This window comes from Monomorium pharaonis, chromosome 11 (assembly GCF_013373865.1).
Source record: "Monomorium pharaonis isolate MP-MQ-018 chromosome 11, ASM1337386v2, whole genome shotgun sequence".
Taxonomy (NCBI): domain Eukaryota; kingdom Metazoa; phylum Arthropoda; class Insecta; order Hymenoptera; family Formicidae; genus Monomorium; species Monomorium pharaonis.
In genome coordinates this window covers 16,388,266-16,403,324 of record NC_050477.1, presented here as the reverse complement: position 1 = coordinate 16,403,324, position 15,059 = coordinate 16,388,266, and the positions used below count along the sequence as shown (strand labels likewise).

The 15,059-nt window shown below is 31.8% G+C and overlaps 1 protein-coding gene across 6 annotated transcripts in view; it reads left to right on the top strand.

The window, feature by feature from the left end:
- Positions 1 to 15,059, top strand: part of LOC105834456 (ubiquitin-related modifier 1) — a 45,869-nt gene that overhangs the window by 3,126 nt on the left and 27,684 nt on the right. For 2 of the 6 annotated variants that reach the window (XM_012676947.3, XM_012676950.3), the window contains exons 3-4: positions 846 to 894; positions 5,086 to 5,157. In XM_012676947.3, coding sequence (XP_012532401.1) covers positions 846 to 894; positions 5,086 to 5,154 — 118 coding nt within the window. In that variant the 3' untranslated portion in view covers positions 5,155 to 5,157. Of the gene's footprint in view, positions 1 to 845; positions 895 to 5,085; positions 5,313 to 5,362; positions 5,625 to 15,059 lie in introns of those variants that run through there. The other 4 variants (XM_012676951.3, XM_036294075.1, XM_012676949.3 and 1 more) reach the window with 3 other exon arrangements.

Here is a 15,059-nt window from a genome sequence, read left to right as displayed (position 1 = left end):
ATATAAAGTTAATATCGACTTTTTAAATAAAATTTTATATCGATCAAGCAACTGTTCGTTTTTACGTCGATGATTTTACGTCTTTCGCACATCGTTATTTTTTATGCAGCGATAACTTCATTATCATTTGAAAGCTCGCAAACTGCGGCAGTAACAATGGCGGAAAGCATCTTGTTGCGAGGAATGCAATTGTTACCTCTCGAGTTGCAAATTAAGCAAGGTGTCAGATATGGTACTTCAAACGCACGTATAAATATGGAATTGTCGTGCATAGGGCAATTTTCTTTGACGGTCTTGTTCTTATGACCTATTGAAATCGCATAGTAAGAATTTTACAGTACGTAAGTATATGTATGAGATTTAATTATATTATTATTTATTATATCGATTCAGCGTACTTTATTTATTTCATTAATTAAATTGGTGTTGACAAGTAAGCAATTATGAAGGAGAAACCGAATTAAATCTCATTACTGTACACTCGCTGTAAATGCAATTTTGCGAACACATTATGGAAATTGTATGATATATTTATCAGATTAATCTCGTACGTTAAGATGACCGTCTTGTATGCCATTTATTGTATGCCGGTTAAAGGTAAGGCCAACTTTGGGCGTTAATAATATAAGTAAATGATTAGATTTACAATATGTTTCGATCGCCACGTACGCGACACCTTACATTTTTTTCGACTTTGTAATTTATTTCTTTTTTACATTTAGATAAAAAAAAAAAGAAATGGTTAACAATAAAAATTAATCGTTTTAATTTAATTCTAATTATCTTATATCACCAAACAATATGCAAGTTATGCAAACAATGAGAAGTTTGTCTTGTTTGTTTAGGAGACCGGGCATTCTGGTTCTGGTAAATGATGCCGATTGGGAATTGTTGGTGAGTTTTGCATAGCATCTTTCCCATTCATTACTTTACTTTTTAAAAAATATCATACACCTAGATATTCGAATTATTTTTATGAATGAACAAAAGAGCTTTCTCTCTCTCCTCTCTCTCTCTCTCTCTTTCTCTCTCACTTTCTCTTTCGCACTCTTGCTCTCGCTTTTCTGCGACGTTTCTTGATGAAAGTTTTACAAAGTATAAGATTAAAAAAAACCGTTTTTTTAAATTACATGTTTGGAATTTGAAATCTTTGCAACAATGTTGAAGTAATCTCAGTCGTATTTATTATAATAGTGAATTCGATTGGATGCATTAATGCGCATTGGTGCAATTTATTTGATACGTTATAAATTGTTATATAATTGTTAAATAAACATAAGAATTTAATGATAGTTTTGTCGTTTTTGATATGAAACAGAAGAATAATATTCTATTATTTTTATTTACATCACTGTCTGTATCTACTATTTAATTAACCCTTAAGTATTCGCGTGAGGTCATCTTAATTTCAATCTGATAAGAATACTATATATTTCATCAATTCAGAATTGTTAGTACATTTTGTTCGATGTTTCAAAAACATAAATTGTTACAAAAATTTAGTTGACTAATTTGTATATATAAGTTGATAAAAATATTTGATATACCGCGGTACCTCAAGACACGTGAGTAATAACGTTATATTTTTAGAACATTAGTATTATATTTATTTTTATATCGTTACATTGTAAATAAAGGTTTTTTAAAAAAGTTATATTTAAAAATATTTTTTAAATTAAACTTATGAAAATTTTATTAGCGTCAAATGTTAACCAAAGTTAGAAGATATATTAAAATGATCAAGAAATGTATGAAAAAGTATATAAAATTAAAGATATATAAAATATTAAAAAATGAAATATTTTAAATATGAAAAAAGTGTTAAATAAAAAAAGTATTAAAAAAGTAATGTTTGTAATAAAAATATACTACTATAAATATAATTTATAATAAATTGCATATAAAAGACATTTATTTTGTTGTTGAACATATTTGTTAAAAATACCATATTGTGATGGTATGCAAAATGTATATATTTTTATTTTTAATAATTTTTTAATATTATTAAATTATTAAATGTCTATATAATGTATTTACAACATTAAATTAAAAAAATTTAAATTTGTTTATTATTTATAATGATTTTTATAAATCCGTACGTTTTTATTGAACTTTAGATCATTTTTTACTATCTTTTTTAAATGTATATTTAATTAAATTTTTTAAATGAATTATTAAAGTGCATAAATTATGGACAAAGTATGCATATTTATTTATTGAAAAATGTGTATATTATTTATGTATATATTATTACGAAAAAAATTTGGGGTACAATAGTATCACATGCGAATAATTATGTTATAAAAATCCGCATGAGTACTTACGGATTAAACTTCTAATTAATATTATTTTTTACAAGCAAAGTAAAAATTTAGTATCATCGAATTCGCATTGCTTATCCAAAGTTATAGGTAATTGTAAAATAATGCGGGAGAGTATGTAAAGCGCATAAAGAGTGCAATAAATACATTTAAAATTATTTATTTATTATCTATTAAAGTATTGTGATAGTTGTAAAATTCTTAAATCTTTACTTTAATATTTATAGAAGATTAATTTACATATTTGATCTTTATTCTTTCATTAAATTTTATGTCTAGATAATTTTTTTATGTTTTAATGTCTTAAAAATATATTGGAATTATTAAAACTTTATTCTTGAGGAACATCTTTTAAATATAGATTTAAATGCGCAACGAGAATGGCAGACGGATTTAAATTCGAAAAGGATTGAATGGATTACTTAACTACGCGATTCTTGAGTCGTCACAATGATATGAGAAGTTAATGCACCATGTTCGGCGAATGAATTCTTTAAATATGAGATTTATATTCTCAGACCTTCCTATATAGAATTATTAAAAATTTATTAACGTAACAGAGAGAATGTGTATTTAAATACGAATTTAATTATTCGAGAAAACCGATTTTTTTTTTGTATAACAGTTGTTGAAATTTTTACAATATTTATATAAGTTTTCCATGTAATCATTGACCTATTTCAATATTTATTTTCTGCATAATTTTTTATGCCAATCTCGAGATCATCTTTCTCTTGCGCACTCACAGCACATTATAGAATATATTTAGAATACATTTTATAATGATGAGTTTTGGAAAAGTATCGCATAAATAGAAAAGAATTATTTCAAATATTTCAAGTTAGGGTAAAATTAGCCCGAAGATTATTAAAAGAAAGCTTAAAAGCAAATTATGAATGAAGCCCATTCGAGATTTGGGTACGTTTCTTATTGAATTATTTTTTAGTAATTTTTCGTTCAGGCTGCATGAGTTAACTTTTAATTGAAATCAATAACTTTATTTATAATATATGTAATATTAAGTAAAATTGCAAATTTATTATTATTAACAACGTTCCTACAATAACTGCATAACATGTAAACATTAATACATGATTTTGAAATATTTTATGATATTCTTACATTTAAGAACGAAAATAAATCAAACAATCTGAACGGAATACAAATATCCAACGCAGCAGGGAACATGTTAAAAGCCTCGTTTGTGCACTTTAGGCTAAACAAAATCACAAAGTCGGTTTGCAAGTACCATAAGATTGCTAAGCGACGGTTTAAAATATTAATCTGAAACGCGAGGGGAGAGAAAGAGAGAGAGAGAGAGAGAGAGAGAGAGAGAGAGAGAGAGAGAGAGAGAGAGAGAGAGAGAGAGAGAGAGAGGGAGAGAGAGAGAGAGGAGGGAAAAATGTGGCGGAGGCCGGCGGACGATACCCCTCGTCGCGCGATATTTCTTTTCCCGCGTCGCCAACTCTCGCAGTGACGCACGGCTGTTTCTGGCGTCTGACAAACGGGATACCCCGTGACCGGTTTTTACAAACGGCATAATCGGCCTGTCGGCTACCGTCGCGCGCGGCGCCGCCGCCGCCGCCCGCGCCGTTGTTGCTCGCGCGCGGGTAGACAGGGTACGGGATAACTGAGCGACTCCGGACGTTGAAAGGGCGCAAATGACCTCGGTTTGCCACACCCACAGAGAGAATTATCATTTTAAATTTGTAAATGTACACGCCGCGGCTATTAGGAGGAAAGAGGCGCGGTTCTCGCCGTAGTAACGCTCGAGAAGCGGGAAGATGTTGCAGCGTCGGGGGTGCCGTTGGAACGAGGGAAAAGATGATGGCTCTGGCCATTATTATGATAATACCGCCGTTCCTTGGCTCCTGGTGCTTCTCCGCGCGGCTTCGGCTTTTGCGTTTCCGCGTCTTTTCGCTCGGCTCGCTCCTCTTCTTAAGGCGCATATACACTATATACGTGTCGTCCGCTTTCCTTTTCACCCGCTTCCTTTACCTTCCCTTTCTTTTTATAAATATATTATAATACGGTTGCGCTCGTGAAAGTCTAGCCAAACTTTTTCGAATCTTGCATGTTGATGTAATGGATATCCTTGCTATCGATAGTTAAAGAACGTTGAAAGGTACGAACACGAAGTTAAAGATGAAATTTTCGTAAAGAATCAAAGTCTGTTTTCATTTGATAGCAGATACGTACTTAAGGCATATCAAATTCATTGAATTTTTATCTACAGATTCTTTGATTAATTTAGATTTTTCCTTGATTTTTCAGAGTATTGAGTAATTATTTAAAAATTATAAATGCTTTGAAGGGCTATAATGATTTTCATACTTAAATTTTGGGGTTGTAAATAGCGAAATTTTAATAATTTCGAATAAACTTTATTAAAATTTCTAGTTTTTAATTTTTAGTAAAGTTTTTACATAAGTTTTAAATTTAGAAACGAAATAAAATAAATGACTGAAAATTATATCGCTTGACACTTATTTGTTTCAAATATTTATTTAAAACATAATATGAAACGTGTGATAAACAATTGTATACAATTAAATTTTGATTGAGGCAAACTTTGTTGTCGATTTTAAATTTATTAAGGAATACATTGATATACATGAAATACAATTTTCTTAATAATTATTTAATAATTATTTTTTAAATATTTTGTTATATGTATATATATTTGTTTTTTGTCACGCAATTTCATGTTGGGTTTTAATCATATTTCGCTCGATTGATCAGAGGTATAGAAATATAATTTCAGGGTGAAGGCGATTATAAACTATGCCCGCGGGACAGAGTGCTCTTCATCTCAACGCTGCATGGAGGATAAAAGGTACGAATTTCCAATACTGAAAATCGATTAAAATAAGTTATAAGCGATTTATCCGAACATTGTAAACTTTTTATACATATAAAATATTTTATATGTAAGATTGTTGCATTTTAAATGGGATATGAGAAAATAAAATATTTCTTTTATAAAATATACATTAATTTTAAATAATAATTATGATATTATTTGTTTTATTACTTCACAGGTTTGAGTAGGCTTTCTAAACTGGTTTTATTATAATTGCAGTGGGAAGGAATTATAAATCTCTTGTCCAATCTTTATTCTGAAAAGGCACCTGTTTTTTAAAATTATTTATTATTATTTTTTAGAGGTTTTTGTTCTCCAAAAGAAGATAGAAGGTGTTTTTTATAATTGAACAAAAGCTGACCTCTCTTTAAGTAACATTCTTTGTATTTAAAGGGAGATAAAGATATGTTTTTGAAATTTAGTAAAAATTAGAAGAAAAATTCTACACACACACACACACACACACACACACACACACACACACACACGCGCGCGCGCGCGCGCGCGCGCGCACACACGCAAAGAATAGTTTTATTAAAGTATCTAAAAATTTAGCTGAACACAGATCTTTTTTAAATATTTTTTTGTTACACGTGCGTCGAAAGTGGGCCCTTTCGTGTTATTTTTTTGCGAGTAAAGTCGCCGATTTTAGCACTTTAACATTATTGCACACTTCTTGTCCTCTAATAGATGGCATGAAAACCGTGGCGAAAAACATTCCATTACGACGTTTTCAGCACGTTCGATCATTTTAACTCGCATGCGCGTGTCATCTCGCGATACGCATATGGTAAGTCTCGCAAAATTGACCGATGCCTTGTCGCTTTCGCGAACCTAACCTAACCTAACCTAACCTTGGCTAACTTGTCAATTTGCGAAAATTTAAAACATTCAAGGGACCACACATTGACGCACGGGTAATAAAAAATACGATATGTCACACGAGCGTAATGGCCTTTTGTACTCGTACAGGTGAATGCATTTCCCTACGGCTCGTTCGTCCACTCCCCGCACTCGTGCACGAAAGGACGACTTTACGTTTTTGTTACATAACTTACTATTGTTAGACTACCAAATAGCTATAAGATGCTCAATTTGATTGTTAGAATATCAAAATATTTTGCAACATTGTTTATTATACTTGATCCTTTATAATTATTTTATTGGTTTGACAACAGTACATTTGACCTGTTTTTTTATTGCACTGCTAGACTGCAATAATTAAGACAACTTTTTTTAAATTTTAACTTATTGCACTAGTACAGTCAAAAAGAACAGACCTATTATTTAACAAGGGCGGAAAGTTGGATTTTTTATCACGAGTGTGGGGAGTGGATGTATGAGTTGAAAGCGAGTGCGTTTACCTGCACGAGTAGGAAAAGCTGATCCGCACGTATTAAACACACTGTATTTTTTGTTACAAGTGCATTGAAAGTGGTCCTTTAGTGACAAGAATTAACAAGTTAGCCAAGATTAGGAGATGAAAGTTGTGCAGAAAAAGTCATGGTGGGAAGTTTTTTTGCATGATTTACGCCAAAACTGTGCGTTCAGGACGAAAACTGTGTAATAATGAGTTACTTGTATGAAAAAACTATCGTATGGAAATCGGCGACTTTAAACACAAGAAAGTGACACGAAAAGAATAATTTATGATGCATATATAACAAAAAAATATTTTTATATCTGTATATAAATTTCTAGATGCTTTAGCAAATTCCATGTATGCAATCCAGTGCAACAAAAAATCTATATAATATTGCGGTTTGTTTATTCTTAAATATTTCAGAATATTGAGTTTTTATAGCATTCTAGTTATGTTATTAGAGTGTGAAAAATAAAATGGTTTGTTTTGCAATAATTCATGCAATAAAATCGGTATTTATGTTGTATTTTATGTTGTAATACGTGTGCTATTAAATTTAATTATTCAATAATTTATATGTTTAAAGTTTAGCCTATTGTTAAATAAATACTATTCAGTTACATGTTAATTTACTCACAAACTCATCATGTAATTTGTGAGTAATAAGTTATCATATTGTGTGCGAGTTAACTGAAAAGTTTTAAATTGCGTCAATCAATGGTCATGTATATAATTCAACTTTATTTTATAGTCACGCGTGAATTGCATGTTTCCCTTGTTGGTTTTACGTTACTATTTTTTTTTTAATGTAACGCAAAGTGGGGTACTCATCGAATATCACGTTTATCAGAAACGCATGTGATACAATTTGTTATTTAATTAAAAGTGAAAATTGCTGAAGTTAAAAAAAATTGTTTTTGATAAATTGAGATATTTATTTGAGATTATGTTGAAATTAGATGAATAAAGAATTTTTAGATAATACTTTATGTACATAAAGTATTTATACTGGTGAAATTATTTTTTGACCAACTTTTTGCAATCCTTTTACTGGCGTTTCATTGACATTCTAATTCGTAATATTATTGTTACACTTGTCCTTTAAAATCACGCATCCTCTTCCTAGTCTTTTAGCTACAAGTGCAATTTGACAGCAATGCCTTTTACGTACATTACAGGCTTGAATGGCTTTACATATATTGCGTTGAAATTGCATAACGCAAGGTAACACGTGTTTCTCTATTATTGAAAGGAAAGAATTGAGTGACGGAAAATCAATAGAAAAGTTTTGTCACAAGGATTGCAAAATTGTTAAATCATGTTTTATGTTAACAAACAGATGTTTAATACCTATAAAAATTTTAGATAAATATTAAGAATAGTTTACAACTTTTAATGATAATTTTAAATATAGAATTTACCTTTGTTTTACCATATCATTTTTTTTTAAATTTTATATATAGAAATTTTGTTACCTATTATTATAAGTCGATTATTTCAACTTACGAATTTTTGGACTTACGATTGGCATGCGTGGTTATATGGTAGTTTTATTTTCTAATTACTTGAAATAAATAAATGTTTAAGATAAATTACTTATTTTACATTTAATATAATACAATATTATATCAAGAATTACAATTTTTAAAAACAGTTTTGGGTTCTATCATTTTTACAATAAAAATATAATTATTTTTAGAAATAAACATTTTTTCAGATGAATGATGTTTTATTTAAAATAATATGTCAGGGTTTATATAAAGTATAAACGATGTGTATACATAACGGCAGTTTGGTGCACTTAATGTATACTGCTATTCTCGACTTACGATCGAAGTCTTGGAACATAAGCATGAATAAAGAGACACTTTTATATATTTGCATATAATTGAAAGCTTAATTGGAAATTTAAGATGATAACACTGGGGAACAAAAAGAAGATCAGTCGAATGGTTTCTATTGTTTTTTTTCAAATGCAAATCTGAAAACAAAAATAGTGAATTAACTATAGTTTTTAAAACGGGTCAAAGATGAAAAAAAAACGCATTCTAGACTATTTTTAATCCTGTAAAAAAACAATGGGAGGTCCTAGAACTTTCTAATTATAATGAAATAAAGGTCTAAATCTCGCCGTTTTAGGCTATATATTAAAATATTAGGTTAATTTGGAAGACGTGGCAACAATTTTTTATACAAGCGCTGATTCCGCTATACATATATTGTCCTGGCTGCGTGCATTATTCTTTCCGATCTTTATTTTTTTTTTTTTTTGGCTGAATCAATTACATCTCATTTCGAAAGTTTTTTTTTTATCAAAATGCTTTGAAAATAAAAATATCAAATTTGTTCAGCATATATTATTGTATTGAGTATATCTGTAGTTGGCAGCTCGCAACTACATATCTTATTGGATATATTATATTTTTTTCACTGTATAAAAAAAAACTCACTGAGTAGCTTATTTTGATCTATATAGCTTAAAAGAGCAAGGTTTAAGCTTTCTTTTTATCCCAATTGGAAGGATTTAAAAGCTCTCTATTTTTCAGCAGATATTAAAAAAATGATCAAAAATGCGTTTTTTGTACGTATGACCTCGTCGTTTATTTAAAAAATCCAGATCCAATTTAGTATTTTTAAAGCCAAATTCATATTCACTGCACCCAAATTAGTAAAAAAATATTTATTTTTTAAAAATAATTTAATAAAATATTATTAACCAGTGATATTTACTGAAAAAGTCATTTTTCTTTAACAATATAAGCAAAAGCTATCTTGACATTGCTTATAATTAGAACAAACTTGATATCCTCACTCAAAAAATAATCGTGCAACTTTAACAAAAATTATTATGTGTGTAAAAATTAGCTGAGGTAAATAAATGATTAGCAAATACTGTGATATGTTTATGTATTGCACTTAATCAATTTAACATTTTAACTGATAGAAACAGAATTTATAAATTTTATACCTGACATCTAAAATTTTTGTAGCAGATACAAAAAATAGCGATACATTTGTATCTTTTTTAAAGAATATGCGTATAAATATTAATGCGTTAATTATTATATTTTTTATAAATTTTTTCCGTAATAACGTGATACAAATATTAATCTTCCATGTACTATGTATTTATGTGAAAGAGAGAAGGCGGTTAGATGTGGAGCTGTGGAATTCACGATAACTCGTATACTTTGTGTTGAATTTTGCGGTCTTTAACTGTCCAAATTACTTTTTTATATTTTGTTTAAACGTTATAACATTTGTCATTAGTGTTTATTATGTTGTCGTAAAAGCTGCATTTCAGTATTGCAAGTAGTCGAAAGTTTTATAAGTATATATTCTTTACATTATTTTGAGAAATATGTTGGGTATTAATTTTTTAACTTTAGTGTGTAATTTGAAGGATTTGAATACGGCTTTTGTGAATGACATAATTGATGTAAAGTGTGCATGCATTTGACGTGTAAAATTATATTGCCTGCGTTCAGGGTTATGAGCTACTTGCAAATGTCTTGAGTTTCATAATTGCCTTGCACGAAATTAGGTTATACTTTTATTAATATTATTTGTTATGATACTTTTACAATACTTTTACAAAATGCAAAGTTATAAGAACCAAAGATTTTTTTACATATATTTTTGATATATACTTTTAATATATACTTTTGTGTGACACTATACAAGATACTGAGACTTTTTTGATGTGCAAGATCCGCCAAAGAGAGCGTTAATTTTTTATTTTTTATAAATAAAAATAATTTTGAGAACATTTGTTGGTAGTATTTCATATCTCTCTACAGATGCCATAACTGCAATTTTTTTCCCCTTCAGTAAATTATTAATTGTATTTGTTAAATATATATCGGAACAACTTTTGCTTATATTAACATGTTTAGTAGAATTCTGTAGGTAACAAACTTATACCGACAAGAATTACGCCATATAAATATTTACTGAGTTATTTAAATAAAACAAAATGATTGTTTCATAACTCCCTTCTTTCTTTTACATTTTACAGAGTGTAAAGTATCTTTTTTAAACATTGATACAAATTTGTCAAATCTTTGAGAGCTTTGCAAACCTCGAATGATGGCAAGTGGTTTCTAATTAAAGCGAACGGGGAGGGGAAGGGAAGATTGCGCCTCGTTAGTATGTATCGAACTCGTAGTTAGTTGACGCATCTATGAAATAGATTTCGCGACACCGGAACCAATCAATCGCCAGCGCGGATCGATGGGATCCACCGCTATACCGTATAATAATCTAGCGAAACACAATGGCACCAATTAATCACGCGCATGAGCCACGCGGAAAATCGGCGAGAGAGAAAGGGGGAGAGGGGAGGGGGAAGGGGAGGGAGAGGGAAAGATCCTAACGAGCGTCGATCTCCCTCTCGCTCTTGCCCATAGTACTTTCCGATCCTTTTCGTACACGCGTGTGTGGATGCGTGCGCGCGCGCGTGCGTGCGTACGGTGCGTATGCGCGAGTATGCGAAACGCATATCTGCCTATCAACGGAAGCCTGAGTGTGTCGCAATCGCTAATGGCCTGGCGGGGTTGGATGGTCCAGTGATTAATTGTGTCACCCGTGATTACATTACGGGCGCTGCGGATCCACTATATTATATACGGTTATACGTGCGTGTAGCGGGCGGATTGCGCGTTGCGTTACGTACGTACGTACGTACGTACGCGCGTACGTGCCGCGCGCCGCGACGCGACGGTGTATCCGTGCGTGTTTGTCGGACGCTCGAGGAAACGCACGCTTGTACGTGCTTGTAACAAGTCGGCCGCGACATGGAGGGATGGTAGAAGCGCGCACGATGAAACGTCCGGCCCCGCGGACGTCCGGTCTCCGTTAATCCGCAATTGCAAGGTACACCTCGTACCCAGATGACGCATGCGAAGAAACGTCTCGCTAATGCGTGACAGCCCCCCGCTGCCGTTTGCGCGAATATCACAGGGCTTTTCGTATTTACTCGCGGGCGCACGTCGGCTCGCCGTTGATGTGCCGAGCCGTCTGAAGGAGTAACCCCCACGCACGTATTTCAGTCCATATAATCTGTACGCGCAGCTCCATACTTCCGAGGTGATTCGTGAGTGGCGTGTGAAACGAGGGGGAATTTCTTATTTAAATGTGAAAATCTTTATGGAAGAATATTTCCATGTTGCGCGTAATGGAAAAGAAAGAGGCTTCCGCGAATTAAACTTTCAAGGGTGCTGAACGTGGATCATTTTTATTCATTTCACTTAAAATGGACTTAACAATGTATGCGCGTAATTTTAAAAAATATATCGCAAATATTTCTCACAGTATTTTTCTGTAGGAACCGTTCTTTCAAACATAAATGAGAGATCTGCTTTCATACGATAGTCGTGAATGAATTACTGCGTGCAATTTCCATGTTCATGTGATACTTATCTCCAAACTTTGAGCTCGAAAAAGCTAACATATAAAAATAATAAGAAAGGTTTCGATTAGGGTTTCCAATCCCGAGATTCTGGTCCCCGGAATCTCGGGATTCTGGCCAAATTTGCAATCTTGAAAATACTTGGAATTCAATACCACAAATCTCGAAAATTTCGGGATTGTAAAATTTAATGTAATATTTTTTATTTATATGGGATTTATCTTTATAAAAAATTTATTTCAATAACTTTTTCAAAAAGAGTTTTCATTGCATATTGCTCTTGCGTTTGGTATAGGAATACTGTAAACGCATGTTAATGTCGAAATGTGTTTTTTTTGTCAATGTACAATTTAATCGGTTACTAAAATGTTGTAAGTAATACTTTTTTTCGATGAGTTTTGAAACGAAGTTTGGTTATCAATTGGTTTTTACTTATGGATTTAATCAATTATGTTCAATCGTTCCACAAGGCTGAGTTTCAGAAGCTTTATTTTTTACTTATAATTACGTTATTTTATTTTTATCAATTTAATGATATCTTTAATAAAAATTATTTTTCTCATTTTTATTTTGAGGATTACATTTTCTTTTATTTATGTACATATAGTTTGTTAAAGTATTATAATATAAAATAAAAATTACAACATAAAAATCTTATTTATTAAAAGTTATTTTTGTTTTGGTTAAACATCTTATTTTTTAATTGTCAGTCAAGTGTTAAAAATATTTTTTTTGTTTTAATTATGTTTAAAAATGTATAAAGTATCTTTACTGATTTTTATTTATAATTTTTAATATTTATTTCTATACAAAAAAGATAATAAATGTTAAATTTTATTTTATTTTATGTCGGATTTTACTTTTTGTTTAACTTTAATTTTTATTTAAAACATTTTTATTGATAGTTTAGATATTACAGATATTTTAAGAAGAATGTCAATTAATATTTATTTGTCTTTAACCGGTTCACTGATGGGCCGAAATTAACATTTTGTGCTGGTGAGAGCTAATAATTATATATTTTATATGAAAGTTTTCTTGTTGCATAGGGGTACCAAGTTTTATGCAAATCCGTTGAAAATTGAAAGAAATATTCATAGTGTGCATGTATGCAGCATTACCGGTCATGGCACTTTTTTCCACGCGTATATTCGTTATTATCAGTGAACCGGTTAATAAAGCAATTTAAATAGATTTTTTATTAAAAAAAATCTTTGTTTACATGATCCGGAGGCTAGTTCATGATTCCGAGATTGAGTATAAAAAATACCGAAACCCTGAGATTACCAAATCGTCTCAAGATTGAAAACTCTAGTTTCGATACTATTATCAAATACTTCTTTTCAGATTGTTTTAGTTTCTTTTTGTAAAACTACGAGAAGAAATATTTTTCATGTCGAACTTAAATCGATATATCCTATTATCGAGTGTAAATGTTTGCGTGACTCCGTCTACACCGTCGGAAGAGTCAAACACACGCGCAGACTCGCGGGGAATTAGACTCGAAGGTGAAAGGTCTGGATTCTCGCGAAGATGAAATCGGCCCGGCATCGGTCGTAGTATTAAAGTTTCGCGACGTCTCTAACAGTTGTTCCACTTTTAAACGCAGGTATAATTTCTGTTATCTCCAACTGGCGCGCGCGATGCCGCGAAATATAAAATAATAAAGGGGTACGACGAAAATGAGACGGGACGGCGGGAACTTTGGCCATTATGTCGAAACAGTTTGGCGCTAACGCGTCTTCAACTTTTAACGGCTTACTCTCGTATTTTGTATCCTTTTCGCTATTTCTTGCAATTTGGGCCGAATCTATGCCGCTGATCACATTTTAGGAAGAGTCGAAATCGTTGTGAGGTATCAGAATCGAAACAAATTCCAGAGCTCGCTCTGGGTACCCTTTTTTTTTTCTTCTTTGTCACTGGTAATTACGCAGTACTTAGTGTTGTGTAATTACATTTAACCTACGGCACTCTCGCAAGTTCTACTATATTTATTTCAGTTTACCGCCACCCAAACATTTAGTTACTAATCCTCTTAGTTGTTTCCTATCTGGCGCGTCGGTACGCGGCTTTTGTATTTCGATTCCTGTACCTACACCGCGATTAAGTACCACATTATAAATTTATTGAAATGTAAATTTTGTCCACCAAAAAGAATGTAACGAGTACATATCTGAAGAAAAATTGTATTACTTTTGCTGTCTTGATTATAATTACATCGCTACATTTTCGCGCTAAAACAATTGCAAAGATATCGATAACACTTGATAACATCACACGAGATATTTTTTAACGGATTATTTATTCTTCTATGTTTCCAACATTTTTAAAAACAATTTTTATCAAATTAATATGCTTTAGATAATGTGATATTATTGGTGTTTTGACGAATTTGTTTTCAATTTGTTCGAATATCTTTCTAAGTATTTCGTACGTTATCTTTTACATAAACATTTGCATTTTTGCGATAGAAATAGCTACTTGAAAATTGCGAACTCGCCGTTGAAGGATTGTGCTTTCCTCTCGATTGGGGATGAGGCAAAGAGCCACGCAGTAGTAGGTCACCGTAATAAATTGAATGGGATTTGCTCGTAAGAACGAATAATTTTGCACGAATAACACCTGCAGCCGGCTTAGGCTTGGCTACGAGCCCAAATCATTTCGACAGGATCGAATCCTATCCTCAATTGGTCTCTCATTTTCGCATTCTTTTTACGTTCGACGCTTACCCTCCTACACACCATTCGTCAGTGCTGTTACTGGTCTTTCCACTCTTTTTTTCTTTTTTTTATAAAAATGTCTCCGAGACGCGAACCATCAGCATAAACTGAGTAGTTTTATGAGCCGTAGCCAAGTAGACGCTATCATGTTACATTTTCTTCAAGCGAGAGCCCGCACTGTTCCTCGCTCCGCGATTTCTGTTGCTGATCATCGCAGACTTGCCCCGACCGACCGCGTTAAGGATCTCAACGGCGGCTCTTTCTTCGGCGCCTTTTTTTGCTACCTCTTTTTTATTCTTGAGATCTAGGAAAAAACGTAAAAAAACATCTCTTTACAAAGAAACGTTTGCAAATGTACCTCTTCAACAGTAATAAGTTTAGC